Below are 21813 nucleotides of genomic sequence, written 5' to 3' on the forward strand. Positions count from 1 at the left end.
TATTGTTTACATGCTTTATTAGGTTGTTCGCCCGTCTTAATGTATTTTGAAGTGATGTCACCAGCAGGGCTGCTTATAAATCATTGTGAATATATTTATCAGTTGGTAAAAATGTCTTAGTAAGTACTTTTTAAACATAAAAAGCATCGATCATTTTTTTGTGAGTAGAACCGACTCCACGAATCGACTCCTCAGGACCGAACATTCCACAACGAAATGTTCGCTCAGGCGCAAGCGCAATGGAGCCATCTTCTTGAGTCTGCAGGAAAATATTTGTGAAGCACAACGTAAATATTACGCAATTCGGTTTTTGAAAAGAAAACAACGGTTGCAGAAGTTGTATGTTAGTGCACTTTAGTGCAGGTGAATCGTTTAGCTACACTACAGGTCTCTGACTATAATGTCAATGGTCGAACAGCCAGTGTTGGAAAAAGTTAAGAGGCTAGTGTAGTAAGGAAGCCCGAGGTGTAAACAGTGCTAAGAGAAAGTCAGCATCAAAACAGACACAATGCTGGGCTCCTTGTTCCTGGTTTGGATTTTCATCTGCCTCATCTTTTTGTTCATCAGGATTCAGAAACCCAAGAACTTTCCTTCTGGACCCAGGCCTGTTCCTATTTTTGGGAATCTGTTTCAGCTGAACATTAACAATCCTTTGAAAGACTTTGAGAGGGTACAGTACCTTTTTAATCCTGTTCTAATAAAATTATAATAGGATAGTACATTTTACTAAACACTAACTTTATTATTGCACATATCATTTGTTAGTATTCAGGGTTTGTTTAAAGAAACTCAGGAAACGTTTTATTTGTAGTTAAAAATGATTCCTTTGGGTGGGCAATACACAACTGAGTCCTCACATAGACATGCCCCTGTGGTAACCTGCTGTGTTGGACCACAGAGGCTGTATATTTTTTAAATATTATTTTACTGGTTTCTCATATTTTAAGTTACTGAGGCTCCATTTTTAATGGCATGTCATTTACTGTCATTTAAAGACACTACTGACATTTGCCACATATATCCTGGTAACCAATATCATAACATCAGCTAGCCACATTATTATTTGTACAAAAAAATATACTGAAAAGGTCTTCAGGAAGGCTTCTTTAACAAAGTAGTAACTTTGTCCATCTTCTGAACAGTCGCTAATATTTTCTGTTTATCATCTTTAGTTTGCTGAGCGCTATGGGAATGTTTATAGTCTGTACATTGGAGCAAGACCAGCAGTGGTTCTAACAGGTTTGAAAGCTGTGAAGGAAGCTCTGGTGACCAACGCTGCCACCTTTTCAGGACGACCAAAAAACCTTATTAGCAACCATGTATCAAAAGGGAAAGGTCTGTCATACACTTATCTTACTGAGGAAATGAGCTCAGATTAATGTTCAGTATTTCTTTTCATAATTTTTTGTTTTATCACAACATTGAAATGTCCTACTGATATGAGTAAAATGTTATAGGAGTCATTTTTGCTGACTATGGTCCTGTGTGGAAGGAACATCGACGCTTTGCACTCATGACCTTGAGGAACTTCGGCATGGGGAAGCGGTCGATGGAGGAGAGAATTCTGGGAGAAATTGAACATCTTGTGGCACGCTTGGAGCAAAGTGCAGGTATCATAGTTTATGATAATGCAATAATTAGATTTTAAAGCTAGCCAAGTTAAGTAAAATGAAGAGACAAGTGTTTGACACTGACACTTAACCAAAAAAGAGGTCACTATGTGCCAATTACCAGGCTGAAATGTTAAAAAAATCAGTCAGTTTTACCCACTTATGGAGTAGGAATAGAGCAATATCTTTATCTTGGTCCATGCTTTGGTCCACAATCACCAAAAAAGTGCAGGTCATTACTCTTCAGAAATGTAATGTATGCAATCAGACTAAAGATCAACTATTTCTTCAGCTATTGCTTACAGCTACTTAATATATATAGGTCTGTTATGTTTTGGGAAGCAAGAAAAGTAATTGTAACCAATTCTTTTTTCATTTGCAGGAGGCTACATGAACCCTCAGACATTGTTTCATGATGCTGCATCAAATATCATTTACCTGGTTTTATTTGGCATTCGCCATGACTATGGGGACAGCACTCTTCAAGAATACGTCAGATGCTTCACAGAAAATACAAGGATAGCTAATGGCCCCTGGGGAATGGTGACTGATTGTGTCATAGCTTGAACAAACCATTATAGCCAAAAATTCATGGACATCTGAACCTATGTGGACTGTTTTGCCACAAAGTATGAAACACGCATAGTTCAAATGGCCAAACCCTCTAACTGGAGTATTAATGAAGACCTTGCATAGACTTGAAGTATAGTAATAATATGAAACATATAGAAGTAATTTAGTGTAAAGTAAAAGTGTAATTTGTATTTATTTATTTATTTTTGCAGATCTATGACACACTTCCTATGTTGAGATCCCTTCCCCTTCCCTTTAAGAAAATCTTCGAAAATGACAAGAAAAATAGACAAAAAGTAATAAACATGATAGAAAAACACAAGACTTCCAGAGTCCCAGGAGAGCCAAGAGACTTTGTCGACTGCTACCTGGATGAGTTAGATAAGGTGTGTGTTGATGTGACTGTGGACACTGCTTTGGTGTATTTTAAGAGACCCATATTGAACAAAGTGCCTCCAACACTGAGGTCTTTCGTTTTTTTTAAATAAATATTACACAGTTGTATAAGAAATATTTTTAGATATTCTGTTTTAACAGAGAGGAGGTGATGAATCTTCCATGGATAAGGGACAACTTGTCAGATACATTGTAGACCTGCATATTGCCGGGACAGATACCACCTCCAACACCCTCCTTACAGCATTCCTGTACCTCACAACACATCCAAGCATTCAAGGTTTTAACTCTATAATACCCTCTACACTCAGTAATTCACTGTATGTTGTGTTGTGTACATTTGTATAAGTGTTTGTGGTGGACAATGGTTTGAATGCATTGTATAATCAGGATTCAGTATAACAAGCAGATTGGTAGGTACAATTTAATAAGCGCTGGTCCATGTTTCTACAGAGAGGTGTCAGCAGGAGATTGATGAAGTTCTGGAAGGTAAAACCCATGCATCTTTTGAGGACAGACACAAGATGCCATACACACAGGCTGTTATCCATGAGTGTCTGCGCATCGCTAAAACGGTTCCATTGAGTGTGTTTCACTGCACCACCAAAGATACTGAACTGATGGGCTACAGCATCCCACAGGTGTCTATTTCAATGGCACTTCAAGTATTTCTCTTACTTACTGGCGTCACATGTTCATTGCTTGCTTTCTTTTGTCTTTATTGGTGGCCTAGGGCACCATCATCATCCCAAACCTCGCCTCAGTGCTGAGTGAGGAAGGCCAGTGGAAGTTTCCACATGAGTTCAATCCAGAGAACTTCCTGAATGAGCAGGGACAGTTTGAGAAGCCTGAAGCCTTAATACCCTTTTGTGCAGGTGAGAGTTAAAAGCATTTCCAAGGACACTGCAGACTTATTAATATCATTGTACTTTATTTATTTATTGTAATTTTAGCTTATTCTTTTTTACATTTTAATTCTAAGACATAGCAAAATATTAACTTACAGGTAAGAGAATGTCGTCACAGTCACAACTTGGTAATAAAGCTCATTCATTCATTCATTATCTGTAACCCTTATCCAGTTCAGGGTCGCGGTGGGTCCAGAGCCTACCTGGAATCATTGGGCGCAAGGCAGGAATACACCCTGGAGGGGGCTCCAGTCCTTCACAGGGCAACACAGACACACACACATTCACTCACATCTACGAACACTTTTGTGTCACCAATCCACCTACCAACGTGTGTTTTTGGACTGTGGGAGGAAACCGGAGCACCCGGAGGAAACCCACGCAGACACGGGGAGAACACACTACACTCCTCACAGACAGTCACCTGGAGCGGGAATCGAACCCACAACCTCCAGGTCCCTGGAGCTGTGTGACTGCGACACTACCTGCTGCGCCACTGTGCCGTAATAAAGCTCATCAGAAACAGATTCAGTAACCAACCATGTGCCAACATGTGCACAGGTCCTCGTATGTGTCTTGGTGAAGGTCTGGCTCGCATGGAGCTCTTCCTCATCTTGGTGACTCTGCTGCGCCGGTTCCAGTTCTTCTGGCCTGAAGATGCAGGAGAACCAGACTTCACTCCTGTGTTTGGAATCACATCCAAACCTAAACCATACAGGATGGGAGTCAAGCTGAGGGAGAATACTAAAGAAAAATAGTCCCTGACACTAAATGAAATAGTGAACATTCCTTTTTTATGTTTTGGTAAAATATAAACTTGTGGAACACACATTTATGCATGTTATCATTTACTAAATGATTTGGTTTGTTATAAAAAATATGATTCATGAATAATGGGGGGAGAAACTTAATATTTAGGTATATTAATAATTTCTACAGTATTTCTGTATGTTTTACCTACACTTATCAGACCATGGAACGTGTCTGTAAACTTCACCATGTGGAATAAAATATGTATTTTGGTTTTGAAGTCCCAGAATTGTCTTCCATCTTTTTTCTTTTGTACGTTTGTTCATACATATTCACCCACACATTCTCAATAGTTCTATGATCCCATGTACTCTCTGTTGCTGCCTCTAGACTCTTATTTATTATATATTTGTTGTGTAGTTTTACAATGAAATTTGACCTCTGCATTTAACCTATGGGCCCATGCACACACTAGTGATTAGGGGCAGTGAACACACACACACACCCAGGGCAGTGTTTCAATAAACTATTGCTTTGTAGTTGGCAGGTTCCAGGCCACGGTCAGACAAAAGCAACGTAGACAAATTCATAATTGTAAATCCAATGTAAGGTTTAGCAACTGAGAAACGAGAGATAAAACAAGATAAGAAGGCTCAGAACTCAGTTTTATCACAGACACTTACAAATATACTGAGTGGGGTTGTTAAAGGAGAGTTATGAGTCCAGGAATGATTGCAGATCTGTGGGGAAAAGAGTAGGTTGAATCAGGGAGGAGCCAGGACAAGACTGAACCATACCCAAGTGGAATGGTTTAAACACAGAGGGAAGACAGACACTCTAAAGAGTTTTCTTTCTCCACTGATCCTCCACTGGTCTAGCAGAATGGCCACGGCTTTGCCTATGTGATAGGCAATCCCTTGAAATTCAAGGATAGATAGATATTTTATTGGTCCAGAATAAAATTTAGCAGACAGCAGCAATAAACACATATTGCTAAACACACACACACACACACACACACACACACACATATATATATATATATATATTATTATTAAGCCCTCCTACAAATGTATCATTCATTATCTGTAACCATTATCCAGTTCAGAGTTGCGGTGGATCCAGAGCCTACCTGGAATCATTGGGCGCAAGGTGGGAATACACCCTGGAGGGGGCGCCAGTCCTTTCCAGGGCAACACACACACACATTCACTCACACACAGTCACTCACACATTCACCTACGGACACTTTTGAGTCGCCAATCCACCTACCAACGTGTGTTTTTGGACTGTGGGATGAAACCGGAGCACCCGGAGGAAACCCACGTGGACACAGGGAGAACACACCACACTCCTCACAGACAGTCACCCGGAGGAAACCCACGCGGACAAAGGGAGAACACACCACACTCCTCACAGACAGTCACCCCGAGGAAAACCCACGCAGACACAGGGAGAACACACCACACTCCTCACAGACAGTCACCCGGAGGAAACCCACGCAGACACAGGGAGAACACACCACACTCCTCACAGACAGTCACCCCGAGGAAAACCCACGCAGACACAGGGAGAACACACCACACTCCTCACAGACCCAGAGTGGAAATCAAACCTGCTGCACCACCGTGCGGCCCAAATATATCTTTATTAATCAATAAGAAAAAATCTGTTTTTACCTTAATTCTGTACACACAAATATATTAATGTACAATTAGTCCCGGCAACACGGTGGCGCAGCAGGTAGGTGTCGCAGTCACACAGCTCCGGGTGCTTGGATGTTGTGGGTTCGATTCCCGCTCCGGGTGACTGTCTGTGAGTTGGTGTGTTCTCCCTGTGTCCGTGTGGGTTTCCTCCGGGTGCTCTGGTTTCCTCCCACAGTCCAAAAACACACATTGGTAGGTGAATTGGCGACTCAAAAAAGTGTCCGTAGGTGTGAGTGAATGTGTGTGTGTTGCCCTGTGAAGTACTGGCGCCCCCTCCAGGGTGTATTTGTGCCTTGCGCCCAATGATTCCAGGTAGGCTCTGGACCCACCACAACCCTGAATTGGAAAAGCGGTTACAGATAATGAATGAATTAGTCCCTGCTTCTCTTTTCACCCATCTCTGACGCTTGCATGCTGCTCCAACGCCCTGCCCTGCTAATTAAAGGGATTGATCCTTTGGTTTTATGATGTAAGAAGCCCTGGCTGTATAAATCTGCCTGTATGCAAATTTGTAAAACACTATAGCAGCACTGCTGTGTCTGATAAACCCATACCATCTTAACACACACTGAGGTCTTAACACAAAGCACCACCATGTCATGTCAGTGTCACTGCATCACTGACATGACACCCAATAATACCTGCTCTGTGGTGTTCCTGTGGAGCTGATAAACTGGTCCTTTGGAGGCATTACTGGAGCTGATAAAATGGATAATGAAAAACAAAGAGGTCTTTTTTAATGTTATGAGTGATCAGCGAATATCTTTGTTCAAGCGTTGTGGACTTTAAAAGTATCATCATTAATTTCAAGAGGTATCTACAAGCTTTTACACATATAGCATATCTTAAAGCCACAAAATAGCCATAAAGAGCAAACACACAGTTTCATTTTTAGGTTTACGTATACTATACATACAAACCGGATTCCAAAAAAGTTGGGACACTAAACAAATTGTGAATAAAAACTGAATGCAATGATGTGGAGATGGCAAATGTCAATATTTTATTCGTAATAGAACATAGATGATAGATCAATAGTTTAATCTGAGTAAATGTAACATTTTAAAGGAAAAATATGTTGTGAGTCAAAATTTCAGTGTCAACAAATCCCAAAAAAGTTGGGACAAGTAGAAATAAGTGGCTGGAAAAAGGAAATTGAGCATATAACGAATAGCTGGAAGACCATGTTCAGGTCTTCATAGAAGAACTATGTTCAGGTTCTAGAACAACATATCCTCTCATCTAGACGTTGCATTCGGTTTTTATTCACAGTTTGTTGTGTCGTTTTTGGAATCCAGTTTGTAAATGCTAGTGGTTTCAGGTTAGCTTAAGATATATACCAGTGCATTACAGAGACGTAACTGGCTTTACCAGGGTTGGAGAATAAAGCAAACCATAAAATCAAGTTAACATGTTAAAATTCTGCAACTCTGTTAATGATTTAACTATTGTATAAATAGCCTGGAGTATGAACTGAGAGGCAAGTACATGATACATGTTTGACATGCCTGAGTTTAGTAAATGAGTGTGTTGTGTAGGGGAATAGAATATCAGTAAAACATGTTGGGCTCCTTGGCTGTGGTTTGGCTTTTCATCTGCCTCCTCTTCCTCTTCATCAGGACCCAGAGACCCAAGAACTTTCCTCCTGGACCCCAGCCTGTGCCAATATTCGGGAACCTTTTTCAAATCAACATTAACAATCCATTGAAAGATTTTGAGAGGGTACGGTATCATGTTTCATACTTTCCAGGCATAAGTGAACATAAATATCTGTCTACTGTTATTTTACTGTATGTTAGAGAGATTTATTGGCATTACTGATTTATTAGTGTGAAAATCCATGAGAAGTTTAGTGCATGATAATAATTAAAATGCACATGGCCTGTTAATGCCACAATGCAGGAGCAGCATGAAGAAGCTCTAGTCTCAGTATTTTTTTGTATTGACTTATATTAACTGCTCAATTTTCTGCTTGGTGCATTTTTCTGCATGTCTCTAGTTTGCTGAATGCTATGGAAAAGTTTACAGTGTGTACTTTGGAACAAAACCAGCCGTAATTCTCACTGGTCTGAGGGCTGTGAAGGAAGCATTGTTAACCAATTCTGGAGATTATCTCGGACGCCCACAAAACATCCTTGTCAGTGATGTCTCAGAAGGGAAAGGTGGGTCAAAAATCACAGCACTGCAGTGTAACTGTTTTTCTGTAACTTCTTTGGATGAAAGGTACAATGGGTCTGGAGCCCAACTGGAATCATTTGGTACAAGGCAGGAACACACCCTGGAGAAGACACCAGTCCATCTCAACTGTTCAGATCAGCGTCACGTCACTGTTTAATTAGTGTTCTAGTAATAATTAGAATAGCTAGCATGAACATTTCACTTACAGGTCCTTAAGTCATAAAAAAGGGTCCTTGGAGAGGGGTTTACGAGTCACTCTGGAGGTTTATCTCACCTTCCATCTGCTTGTGTGGAGATGTCTCTGAAATGAGCTAAAGTTTGGGTATTTAAAATAAAACTCTCAGAAAGTCACAATTTTTTATTAGGAATTAATACACATTCATCATATCATACTACACTACTAATAATTAGAATAGTTAGCATGAACTTTTTTGACTTACAGGTACAGCCATTTTAAAAGATACATGATGTACTGATATGAATATAATGTTACAGGAATCATATTAGTTGACTATGGCCCTCTTTGGAAAGAACATAGACGGTTTGCTCTCATGACCCTGAAGAACTTTGGCATGGGGAAGCAGTCGATGGAAGACAGGATTCTGGGAGAGACTGAACATCTTATTGCACGCTTGGAAAAAAGCGCAGGTGATACTTTCAAAAATCTAAAGTGTAATCTAGTTATTAGTATAATTTCTTTTTTGAATGACCCAGCTTTAACTTTCATATCTAATAGAACAGATTTAAGTAAACAAGATGTTTTATAGACACTCATTCTCTACAGGAGGATACATGAATCCAGAGACTTTATTCCACGATGCTGCATCAAATATTATCTACTTGGTTTTATTTGGCCTTCGTTATGACTATGAAGACAACATTCTTAAAGAATATGTTCGCTGCTTCACTGAAAATACACGGATCACCAATGGAGGCTGGGGATTGGTGAGTGGCTGTGTATTTATGTGGAAATAAATGATTACATAAAGTGGTTTCAGCAGACTGGAGATTTTATGTAATTCCAAAATAAGTTGATTAATTTGCCGTGTAATGTAAGAGAAATTGGGCTATTGTCATTTTGAAGGAGTTTGAAGATGGGCGAGAAGAAGGTTAAGGAAAGACTTTCTGTTTTAAGCTTTCATTGTGGTATCCCACCTTGGGAACCTATGCTTGCCACATTCCATTACATCAGTTATAAATAGATGGCAATCGTAACTTGTTGACTGTAAAAGAGGGGGGCTTCAATCTCAAACTGTAGCCACTTAGCTACTACACTATTCTATATTCTGAAAGAGTCATGTTCTCACCATTGAGGTTGATGCCCCAGACAAAGCATGTGGACATAGGATCTTAAGCAAAAACATCTTAAGCTGTGCTTCATGTCTAGTGCTGCAGCATGTTCTTTACCCTTTATCCTTTATCCTAGTGCTGCAACATGTCCAGGTTTTATTAATATACCCTGGTTTGTGTGACCCTCAGTGACACTACATGTATTTTTATACTAGTGGCTGAAAAAGAAAAGCATCCCACCTGAAAGTCTTCAATATCTCCACAATGTCTCACTCTACCCTCAATTATCAAAAGTCAAAATGTCTACAGTACAACTTCTGCGAGTCTTTGGAAGTGAAAATAAAACATGACAACATGACATACAACCTTAGTTTGAAGAAAATGAATGTAGCATCATGTGTTTATGTCTTGCAGATCTATGATACAATACCTATGGTGAGATCCCTGCCCCTTCCCTTTAAAAAGGTCTTTGAAAACGGCAAAACTGTTAGAAAAATGACTGGAGATATGATCAGAACACACAAGGCATCAAGAGTCCCAGGAGAACCACGAGACTTTGTTGACTGCTACCTTGATGAACTTGATAAGGTTTGTGTTGGAGCTTGTGAAGATAGGTTTGGTGTGATTTAAGAGAATACGTTGGCTCATAGCACTTCCAGTTGAGTAGGCTGCATTGTCAGATTATGTTCTTTTGTCAACAGAGAGGAAATGATGGATCTCCCTTTGATGAGGATCAGCTTGTGAGATATATTGTGGACTTGCATATTGCTGGATTAGACACCACTTCCAACACTCTTCTATCAGCATTTCTTTATCTCACAACACATCCAGACACTCAAGGTTTCAACTATACTTGTCTTAACTGTAAACAAATTGATTTTAGCAGATGTAGAGACATCAGTGATACATATGCCCTCTCTTTCTTGTTAATACAGACACTGACTAATTTATTTATATGGAGTAGATCCAGTTAAATGACAATTACAAAGTGCATATACAATTTAAAATATTGTATACATTTTGCTAATCTTGCAGAGAAATGCCAGAAGGAGATTGATGAAGTTCTTGGGGATAAAGCTCACGTGTCTTTTGAGGACAGAGTGAACATGCCATACACACAGGCTGTGATCCACGAGTGTCAGCGCTTTGGCATCACTGTTCCTACTGCCTTTCACTGCACCAACAGAGATACTCAGCTCAAGGGCTACAGAATTCCCAAGGTAAAAAATTCAGTTCATTTTTACCATTGAACAGTCACTAACTGGTGTCAATTGTTTATTTCTGTCTTCTCTTCTGTGATCCAGGGTACTTTCGTCATTGCAAACCTCTCCTCAGTGCTGAAGGAGGAAGGCCAATGGAAGTTTCCTCATGAGTTCAATCCAGCAAACTTCCTGAATGCACAGGGACAGTTTGAGAAGCCTGAGGCTTTTTTACCCTTTTCTGCTGGTGAGATATCAAAATAACATAAAGCACACTACAATTTCTCAAAGTGTTTTTGCAATGTCTTAAATTTTACAATAATTTCTCATTGTTTAAGGCCTACTTTATATCACATTCTCAGTGCTGATTAGTATATGTTTATATTCATTTGAACAAATGTGGCCGAATTGAATTTGTGCTAACAAACGATGGTTCTATTTCAATGGGAAACAGACTGATGAACTGACATTTGAAATTTGTTAAATGTCCACAGGGCCTCGTGCGTGTCTTGGTGAAGGTCTGGCTCGTATGGAGCTCTTCCTCATCTTGGTGACTCTGCTGCGCCGGTTCCAGTTCTTCTGGCCTGAAGATGCAGGAGAACCAGACTTCACGCCTGTGTTTGGCGTCACTATCAGACCCAGGCCGTACAGGATGGGAGTCAGACTAAGACAGAAATAGAGAACTGTAAAATATAAATGGAGAATGCAGAAATTTTCAAATTTAGGATAAACATGGATAATAAATAAATAAATAAACAAACTACATTTTTTAGGTGAACACGAATTACAATACTGAAGGAATGATTCAAAATCTTATGAAAAAAAAAACAATTAAATCCAAATCTTACAATGAAATATATTTGAAAACTAATTATATATTATATTTCAATGATATATTAAAAATATAATCAAAATGATAAGTAGAATATTTATTTTTTTAAAGGCCATAGTATTTTTCATATTTACTTTACCTGCTATTAGGCAATGTAATTTGTGTAGCCTGACCTTACTACTAATAGTCGGTGGATATTTGACTGATTGAGGGTGAGAGATTAATGTAAAAGTCAGTGTGTGTTCCTATAGAGTGGCTGGGTAAAGGTGAATGGCTTAACAACATTGCTTGAGCGAATACAGTTTAATAGATGTAAACGTTTACCTGGCATGCTTAAGAATCTGTGCAATAGGTTACTGTTCAACTGAGTCCTGCCCTCTGCCCTGAATCAGCTGTTAGCTTGGTGTTTGTTTGTGCTCATTTTGAACAAGTTCTCCTATTTTTTTGTCCCACTGGCTAGATCTCTCAAATTACACAAATTCTCATTCAACTGAACCAGTTTCAGCTAAACTTTGACAGACCACCGAAAGACTTTGAGTGTGTACAGTAGATTGCTCTGCCTATGAAGATTTAGCACTAATGAAACAAAATATTAACCTCGAACATTCTGAACACATTGGAGTTTTCTAAGCTTTCGTCTCACCCCAATTGCTTTGATAGTGATTTCTTTGTACATATTTGAAGTTACTGAGCCACATGAAAGCCTTTCTTCAAATTTCCTTAAAGTTAACCCTTTTTCATACAATAGTTTATGGTACAAAACAGTAGTTTATGGTACAAGTCCATGAGCCGTAACACGAATGAGTTCCACGCGCTCTGGATCGATCGTTTTCCTGATCATTAATTGTATCCTGTGAAACTACATGCCCTCTTCTGAAAAAACAGGTTCTTGCACCAATTCAGGTTTTAAATACTAATCATAATCTGGTCCTGATGTGGCAGAGAGCTGAGAATTTATTCCTGAAATCTATACCATAGTATGACTTCAGCAACACACTGCATTCCTCAGTTACATTGTGGTTGTGTCTGCCCCATTATATGTGGCCCATTCCAAAATTGTGGGTACATTTCATGTCTGCCACATAAATTTCTTGTTATTTATCATAAAAAACTTTATTGAATCAGTTTTAAATTTTAATATTAGTTACATTAAACATTCAATAATAATGACGTTTGATGTGAATTTAAGGCTTAATTTATACATAACATATTAAATAAATGACTTCCAAGCCTCACGTTTTTGACTGTCTTCCATCCTTGATTCATACAGTGAACTTGAATGAACATGAAATAATTAAGTCTAATTTTCTGATTTTTTGGATTAAATCCTTTATAGATGTTGAAATAAGTTGAACAATAATTATATTTTTTGTTTACTATGTAATATCAGTAATAAGAAAATTATGATTTATGTCTGTCCCAATATTTTTTGTCAACTCTGTCACTTCTGTTTTAAAACCACATAAAAATCAGAAAAATTCTAATAAAAATCATGTGACCTGCACCCGGCGATGTCACTTACTTTGGTTGGGTGAAGTATGTAAGCCCTTTAGAGTCATACTGTTTGCTGAAGAGCTGTTCCTTCTCTGTCAGTTACATTCACAATTTCCCCTTTTTTTTATCTAGAAGAGACTCTCATTTTGACAAACTATACTTCTCCAAAATATCCAAAATAGACAATAAAACTCTGTTTGAAAACAGACAGGAGATCTGTGTAATTCCTTGTCTAAACCAGTTGAGGAATCCTACAAACTGGATTCCAAAAAAGTTGGAAATAAAAACTGAATGCAATAATGTGGAGGTGCCAATATCTATTATTTTATTCAGAATCGAACACAAATCACAGATCAAAAGTTTAAACTGAGAGAATGTATCATTTTAAGGGAAAAATATGTTGTTTCCAAATTTCATGGCGTCAACCAAAAAAGTTGGGACAAGGCCATTTTTTACCACTGTGTGGCATCCCCCCTTCTACTTACAACACTCCGACGTCTGTGGACAGAGGAGACCAGTTTCTCAAGTTTAGAAATAGGAATGCTCTTCCATTCATGTCTAATACAGGCCTCTAACTGTTCAATCGTCTTGGGCCTTCTTTGTCGCACCTTCCTCTTTATGATGCTCCAAATGTTCTCTATAGGTGAAAGATCTGGACTGCAGGCTGCCATTTCAGTACCCGGATCCTTCTCCTACGTAGCCATGATGTTGTGATTGCTGCAGAATGTGGTCTGGCATTATCTTGTTGAAAAATGCAGGGTTTTCCCTGAAAGAGATGACGTCTAGATGGGAGCATATGTTGTTCTAGAACCTGAACATAGTTCTCTGCATTAATGGTGCCTTTCCAGACATGCAAGCTGTCCATGCCACAAGCACTCATGCAACCCCATACCATCAGTGATGCAGGCTTCTGAACGGAGTGTTGATAACAACTTGGGTTATCCTTGTCCTCTCTGGTCCGGATGACATGGCGTCCCAGTGTTCCATAAAGAACTTCAAATCGTGACTCATCTGACCACAGAACAGTCTTAAATTTTGCCACACTCCATTTTAAAAGACCCCTGGCCCAGTGCAAACATCTGAGCTTGTGGAGCTTGCTTAGAAATGGCTTCCTCTTTGCACTGTAGAGTTTCAGCTGGCAACGGCGGATGGCACAGTGGATTGTGTTCACTGACAATGCTTTCTGGAAGTATTCCTGAGCCCATTCTGTTATTTCCTTGACAGTGGCGTTCCTGTTTGAGGTGCAGTGACGTTTAAGGGCCCGGAGATCAAGAGCATCCAGTAGAGTTTTACGGCCTTGACCCTTACGCACAGCAATTGTTCCAGATTCTCTGAATCTTTTGATGATGTTATGCACGGCTGATGATGATAACTTAAAGGTCTTTGCTATTTTACACTGGGTATAACCATTCTGGTATTGCTGCACTATCTTTCTGCGCAACAATGGTGGAATTGGTGATCCTCTTACCATCTTGGCTTCAGAGAGACACTGACACTCTGAGAAGCTCTTTTTATACCCAATCATGTTGTCCCAACTTTTTTGGAACCCGGTTTGTATATTATGCAATTGAGAGGGAAAGTCAGGGTTGGGTGCAAGTGGGGAAGACAGAGAGGGACATGTTCAACATCTTTACCATCTTTCAAAGTCAGCAGGGTGTTAGATACAACAAAAGAACAAGAAATATTTTTCAATTTTTCCACATTATGAATAAATGGTAAGAGGTGAAGTGAAAGAGTGGAGCATGCCATGGACTCCATATTAATATTATTTTGGAGCATTTCTATTGGCCCTTTATCATGACATTTTCACACAGTGTAAAGGACAGCTGTTGTGCTCAAATGATGTAGTAAACTGAAAATGGAAACATGTTTTTCATTGTACATCGACAAAATACATACTGTACATTTAATGAGAAATGGTCATTACAAAACTACTTTTGCAATGGCTAATTTTGCTTGGAGAACAGGGCAATGTTCTACATTTCTTTAATTGGCTCTCAGCCTGACTCCCATCCTGTATGGTTTGGGTGTCATTGTGATGCCAAAAACAGGAGTGAAGTCTGGTTCTCCTGCATCTTCAGGCCAGAAGAACTGGAATCGGCGCAGTAGAGTCACCAAGATGAGGAAGAGCTCCATGCGAGCCAGACCTTCACCAAGACACATACGAGGCCCTAGGTACAAGTGAAAATACATAAGCACTATATGTAATTGGTTTCTCTCCTTTATTATAAAACAGTTGGATGTGAGATTAAAGTTTTAAAAAATCAAGCAAGTTCATTTAAAGAGGCCACTTAGCTCTCTCAGTTTCCCCCTCCTTGCTTGTACATTCACTGTCCATTCTCCCAGCTCCACTGACCATACAGGAGCACTTTGTAGTTCTATGGAGTCCACTCCCAAAGGACCCCATACAGAGAAAATTTGATTTGAGTGCGAGTGGTGGATCAATTTCAGCCCTGCTCTGACACCGACGTAGTGGTGGTGTGTAAGTGTATTACTCTGATATGAGTGGATCTGGCACAACAGAGCTGCTCAGCACCACTGCTGAATTGAGAATAGTTTATCGACCAAAATTATTCAGCCAACAACATCCCATGCCCACTAAGACCAAAGAGCAACGAAAGCAAACTGTGTAGTGACCGATGAGCTACTGTCCCTGATTTGACATTTACAAGGTGGACCAATCAGGTAGGACTGTCTAACAGAGTGGATAGTGTGTGGACACAGCACTGCTGTATCTGATCCACTCACACGAGTGCAACAAACACTATTGAAACACTTAGGAGAATTCACCACCCAAATAAGTTCTGTTCTCTACCTCAGGAGGTGGTGATGGTGTTATGGCTGATCTCTGTGTCTAGCAAATGGTTTGGTGATTAACATTGTCTCTCACCAACAGAAAAGGGAATAAAGGCCTCAGGTTTCTGGAACTGCCCCTGCTGATTCAGGAAGTTTGCTGGATTGAACTCATAAGGAAATTTCCACTGGCCTTCTTCCTTCAACACTGAGGAGAGGTTTGGGATGATGACAGTGCCCTGGATCGAAAATAAAAACAAAGGAGGTTTGGAAATAATTCCAACAAAAAAACTTTTAAAAAGTTAATAGAAATTGTTTCCTTTTAAACCTTTGGGATGTTGTAGCCCATGAGATGAGTATCTTTACTGGTGGAGTGAAACACGCTTAGAGGGACGGTATTAGCGACACGTTGACACTCATGGATAACAGCCTGAATGTATGGCATGTTGACTCTGTCTTCAAAAGATACATGATCTTTACCTTCCAGAACATCATCAATCTCCTGCTGACATCTCTCTATAGAAACATGAACAAAAGTGTATGCAACATTCATCTGTTTGAGTTCTATTTGCAGTGAGTCCAGGTTTTTTTTTCTTAAAATACTACTTTACACTTTTTAAGAGTTCTTTCTTTTAATGTTCTTCCAAATTATTCATGGCCTATTCCACTTTTAATTTAAGACTATTCACAAACAATAACGACAACATGACAGCTGTCCTTAAAGTCCTTAAAGACCTTGAATGTCTGGATGGGTCATGAGGTACAGGAATGCTGTTAGCAGGGTATTGGAGCTGGTATCTACTCCAGCAACATGCAGGTCTATAATAAATCTCACAAGTTGTCTCTCATCAAAGGAAGATCCATCATCTCCTCTCTGTTGAGAAAATAGATGCTATCAGATCAGGATATTGGCATGAATATATGGCTTATTTGTGAGGGGTAAAGACAACTTTAGTGGTGCAAGCGCTCTAATTAAATAAGCCCTCTTACACCACACTAAACCAACAAAAGCTATACTACTACTGCTACTATTACTACAGTCACATCAACACACACCTTTTCAAGCTCATCCAGGTAGCAGTCAACAAAATCTCTTGGTTCTCCTGGAACTCTTGAAGTCTTGTGGTTTTTAAGCATATTTGTTGCCATTTCCTCAACTGCACTGTAATTTTCGAAGGCCTTCTTAAAGGGAAGGGGCAAAAATCTCACTATAGGAAGTGTGTCATAGATCTGCAGAAAGAAAATTGCAAAAATAAGAATATTTGATTTGATCATTCTTTTGAAACTTTATTTAACTGGGAGATGTACAAACAAAATACTTACTATGTTTTCACTTACCAGCTTATAAAACTGTATTTTGTAAATGTAAACAAATTTAGAATTTGACTACAAATAATTTGGGACAGAGGCATTTTTCCTGTTAATTACACATTTTAATCATTTGGGAACTGAGAATACACCTTTGCTGAAGTGTTGCAAGTAGATTTGTAGCTCATTCTTGCTTGGTACAAAACTTTACCTGGTCAACACTTCATGATCATTGTGGTCTGATTCTCCTCTTTGTGATGCTCTATACATTTTCAATAAGAAACCAATCTGGACTGCAGAAAAGTCAGTCAAGCAAACACACTCAGTACTTGCCTCACCCTTGCAGCCTGTACAGGGTTTTAAAATCTGTAGTGGTTTATTAAGTTTACTGTACTGTGCCTGAGCCCGTGTAGCTTTATTTATCACAGTCGCATGACAGTCTCTCATGCAATACTGTTTGAAGGCTCAAAGGTCACACATGTCAACAGTGCTTTATGGCCTTACCCTATGGCCTTACCCTATGGACTGAGCCTTTGCAATCTTGCATTACGGAATGTTCTTTTTGAATTTTTTGTCACTTCTCTCAGAAAGAAGGGAGCCATGATTCATCTTTGGTAAGAGTCTTCGGTGGATGCTCTTTTTATGCCCAATCATGATAAATGTTGTCACCTGTTTCCCTTATTACTCAGATTTTGCCTCTATCCCAGCTTTTTTGATTGTGATGCTGTCGTGAAATTACAGATTCTTTAGAATTTCAAAATAAAAGCATGTTGGTCAGGGAAAATTTTGTTATTTTTAATTTTTTAATTTTTTGCATTTTTCTCAGTTAAATTAAATGTAAGAAATGGAACATATCAGATTCTTTTTTAAATTCCATTTTACAAAATGTCCCAACTTTTCTGGAAATGGGGTTTATACAGTAACTCACCATTGCCCAGGGTCCATTCGCCAGCTTTGTATTCTCAGTGTAGGCCTGAATATATTTTTTAAGAGTGTCATCATTGTAATCATAACGAACACCAAACAAAACCAGGTAGATGATGTTTGATGCAGCCTCATGAAACAAAGTCTGAGGATTCAGGGAACATCCTGTAACATATGTTTACAATTCTTCATTGATTAATTGGCTAGCTATAGTCAAAAAGTTATCAAACAGTTATCTATTTAAGGGAGTAGTAACAGAAACATGATAAAGGTGACAGAGGTGCAGTTACCAACACTTTTCTCCAAACGTTCAATAAGATGTTCAGTCTCTCCCAGAATCCTGTCCTCCATTGACTGCTTCCCCATGCCGAAGTTCTTCAAAGTCATGAGAGCAAAGCGTCGATGTTCCTTCCATCGAAGACCATAGTCAGCTAATATGATTCCTGTTGTGTTTTACTTTTATCAGTATGTATAACTTCATAAGTACGTGATAAAACAATTATTCATTTCATGAAACCACAGTCTGCACAAGGTGCAGTACTTAGGCCTCAGTTTTATTAATAAGACAGCGTTATGACAGACCTTCCCCTTCTGTTACATGGCTGACAAGGATATTTTGTGGACGTCCAGAATATTCAGCAGAATTAGTCACCAGAGCTTCCTTAACAGCCTTCAAACCAGTAAGAACCACTGCTGGTGTTCTTCCAAAGTACAGACTGTACACTTTCCCATAGCGCCCAGCCAACTATAGATATAAAATACATCAACCAGAAAAATGATACAGTCTTTCAATACAAACCTCTTCTAATCCAATAGAAAAACTACCCCTGCTGCATTTTATTGGCCCATAAGCTTCTTACACAGTGTTCCATTATGGTTTTTTTTGCATACAATTACTGAAATACTTTACTGGGAAATTTCAAGAAAATTAATTCTTGACTTTTACTAAGTACACAGTACACTTTATGGTTAGAACAGCATTAAAAAAAATGGTACTGTACCCTCTCAAAGTCTTGCAGAGGATTGGTAATGTTCAGATAAAACAGATTCCCAAAGATGGGTACAGGCCAGGGTCCAGGCGGAAAATTCCTGGGTCTTTGTATCCTGAAGAAAAAGAAAAAGCAGATAACTATCCAAAGCAGCAACAAGGATCCCAGCATGGTGTCTGTTGTTTCACTGCTCTTTAAATGCATAACTTTGCCAAACTCTGGGGAAAAAAACAAAACAAACAAACGCCCACTGTATACCAGCCTCTACTGTTTAATTAGCTTACTGCAGGTAAATCATTCACAGGGTTGTAGAACAGAAAAAACTGGGTCTTTAATAAACAGGTCCATGTGGACTGTTCCTGGGTCTCAGGTCCATAATGAAAAGCTACAGGCAAATTACATTTCAACAAACAATGGATGTGTCTTTATGATGTTTGTGGTGTTTTTCTATTGGGGCTTTCTGCTTGTTATGTCAATGTGAAAGGGTTTTCCAAAAGCACAGAGACCTTGCAGATGCAGTGCCTGTAGTGAGAAGAGCTGAGGAAAGAGACCCTGATGATTTTCTCAGCTGGGATAGTTCAGAAAAATCCAGTGGTGGACAAAGTACCCAAAACATATACTTGAGTAAAAGTACAGATACTCAAGGTAAAATATTACTCCAGTAAAAGTGGAAGTCCTCATTGTAGATCTCCACTTGAGTAAAATTTCAAAAGTATTTACCTTCAAATGTACTTAAATATCAATAGTAAAAGTACCTTGATGTATTATGGGTCTAATGTCCTATTAACATTTTGTAATGAGATTCTTAACACATTGCAAGTGAAAAGACTCTAGTGTCACTCGTGGTTCCCCAGTCTTTTAATAGAATGTCATTAATTAGTCTGACACTGAGGAACACAACAGAAATAGACAAAGAATAAATACAATGAATGATGTTACAGTATCTCATAAAAGTGAGTACACCCCTCACATTTTTGTAAATATTGTATTATATCTTTTCATGCGACAACACTGAAGATATGGCACTTTGATACAATGTAAAATCTGTCTACAGCTTGTACAACAGTGTAAATGTTCTGTGCTATCAGAATAACGCATCACACAGTCATTAATGTCTAAACCACTGGCAACAAATGTGAGTACACCCCTAAGTGAAAATGGCCAAATTTTGCCCAACTAGCCATTTTCCCTCCCTAGAATCATGTGACTCCTTAGTGTTACAAGGTCTCAGGTGTGAATGGGGAGCAGGTGTGTTCAATTTAGTGTTATCGCTCTCACACTTCTTATACTGGTCATTGGAGGTTCAACACGGCACCTCATCTCTCTGAGGATCTGAAAAAAAGAATTGTTGCTCTACATAAAGATGGCCTTTTACAAAAATGTGAGGGATGTACTCACTTTTGTGTGATACTGTATATCAACTATTACATACACCCTAGGTGCTGCCCCTCCAAACCAACAGACGTTGCTGTCTCCAGAATATTAAGCCCAATTTAAGCGTATGTGTTGAATCTATGCTTGAAATATAACTTGTCACAACTACGCAGACCACAACGACCGTGATTGGTATGCAGCTGGATGAACATGGTTCATGTTGCTCAAGTCAAGAAGTCCAGAAATATTAACTGCTTTACACTACACTCCCTAAAAAGTGCACTTTAAAGATTAGGTAATATCTAATTTAATATTTAATTCCCTTTAAAAAAGAAAACAAGACAGAGAAGGTGTGTGTGTGTCTGTGTTGCCCTGTGAAGGACTGGCGCCCCCTCCAGGGTGTGCTCCCGCCTTGCGCCCAATGATTCCAGGTAGGCCTTCTACTTCTCACTAACCCGACTATTATAAAAAGTTCACGCTTTGCTACCCACGATACACAGAAATGCTCAAATACCCTTGAAGCTTATGTCTAAGTCACACACCCAAAAAGCTACAACCAACTCCTGTGATGCTACTGCACACATGTAAACCACTGCACACCAACACCCTAGGGTCTGGGTCATCAATCTTATCCACAAAGGGCTGGTGTGGCTGCGGGTTTTCATTCCAGTTAAGCGGCTCACACTTGATTCTCTTTGTTTAATCAACCAGTCTCCTCTCTAAACAGCCAAACCGTGTCCACTTTCCTTTAGGCAGGGATTGAGAGCGTTTATGGAAAGGTGTTTTAACATTAAATTGTGCGACTGGATTTAAATTACAATCTTCTATTCATTTATGACTAGACACAATTCTAAATTAAGATATCTCTAATTAACAATAACAATTTGAGATATCTTTAATTACATTTTTATTAGTGTAAATGACGTCAAATTTACCACTGAATTCAATGTAAGCTCCAGTTAAAGATAAATGAAATTAATTATTGCCTTAAACCTACAAACCGGATTCCAAAAAAGTTGGGACACTAAACAAATTGTGAACAAAAACTGAATGCATTAATGTGGAGGTGCCAACATCTAATATTATATTCAGAATCACAGATCAAAAGTTTAAACTGAGAGAATGTGTCATTTTAAGGGAAAAATATGTTGTTTCAAAATTTCATGGCATCAACAAATCCCAAAAAAGTTGGGACAAGGCCATTTTTTACCACTGTGTGGCATCCCCCCTTCTTCTTACAACACTCAACAGACGTCTGGGGACAGAGGAGACCAGTTTCTCAAGTTTAGAAATAGGAATGCTCTCCCATTCATGTCTAATACAGGCCTCTAACTGTTCAATCGTCTTGGGTCTTCTTTGTCGCACCTTCCTCTTTATGATGCGCCAAATGTTCTCTATAGGTGAAAGATCTGGACTGCAGCCTGCCATTTCAGTACCCGGATTCTTCTCCTACGTAGCCATGATGTTGTGATTGCTGGAGAATGTGGTC

General features: G+C 39.1%; 3 protein-coding genes across 4 annotated transcripts; 2 read left to right on the plus strand and 1 right to left on the minus strand.

The window, feature by feature from the left end:
* The first annotated feature begins 255 nt into the window (after positions 1-255).
* LOC136673385 (cytochrome P450 2D3-like) lies at positions 256-4504 on the plus strand. 2 transcript variants are annotated; one of them, XM_066648810.1, is made up of 9 exons: positions 256-670; positions 1173-1335; positions 1458-1610; positions 1993-2153; positions 2396-2569; positions 2721-2859; positions 3033-3220; positions 3313-3454; positions 3662-4025. In XM_066648810.1, the coding sequence occupies exons 1-9, from the start codon at positions 509-511 to the stop codon at positions 3958-3960; spliced, it is 1581 nt and encodes a 526-aa protein (XP_066504907.1). In that variant the 5' UTR covers positions 256-508; the 3' UTR covers positions 3961-4025. The 2 variants fall into 2 exon arrangements, with proteins under 2 accessions (XP_066504907.1, XP_066504908.1); XM_066648811.1 differs by lacking the exon at positions 3662-4025 and adding an exon at positions 4049-4504 and having other exon boundaries at positions 257-670.
* A 2994-nt stretch (positions 4505-7498) lies between these two features.
* On the plus strand, positions 7499-11313 carry LOC136673386 (cytochrome P450 2D3-like). Its single transcript, XM_066648812.1, has 9 exons — positions 7499-7665; positions 7943-8105; positions 8617-8769; positions 8906-9066; positions 9826-9999; positions 10113-10251; positions 10447-10631; positions 10716-10857; positions 11105-11313. The coding sequence occupies exons 1-9, from the start codon at positions 7504-7506 to the stop codon at positions 11287-11289; spliced, it is 1464 nt and encodes a 487-aa protein (XP_066504909.1). The 5' UTR covers positions 7499-7503; the 3' UTR covers positions 11290-11313.
* Positions 11314-13248: 1935 nt separating this feature from the next.
* Positions 13249-19127, minus strand: LOC136673429 (cytochrome P450 2D3-like). The gene is made up of 9 exons (XM_066648893.1): positions 18963-19127; positions 18544-18706; positions 18252-18404; positions 17966-18126; positions 16786-16959; positions 16465-16603; positions 16058-16245; positions 15827-15968; positions 13249-15107 (listed from the first exon to the last, which is right to left on the minus strand). The coding sequence occupies exons 1-9, from the start codon at positions 19119-19121 to the stop codon at positions 14923-14925; spliced, it is 1464 nt and encodes a 487-aa protein (XP_066504990.1). The 5' UTR covers positions 19122-19127; the 3' UTR covers positions 13249-14922.
* Positions 19128-21813: the final 2686 nt, after the last annotated feature.

Source organism: Hoplias malabaricus, chromosome 17 (assembly GCF_029633855.1).
Source record: "Hoplias malabaricus isolate fHopMal1 chromosome 17, fHopMal1.hap1, whole genome shotgun sequence".
Lineage (NCBI taxonomy): Eukaryota > Metazoa > Chordata > Actinopteri > Characiformes > Erythrinidae > Hoplias > Hoplias malabaricus.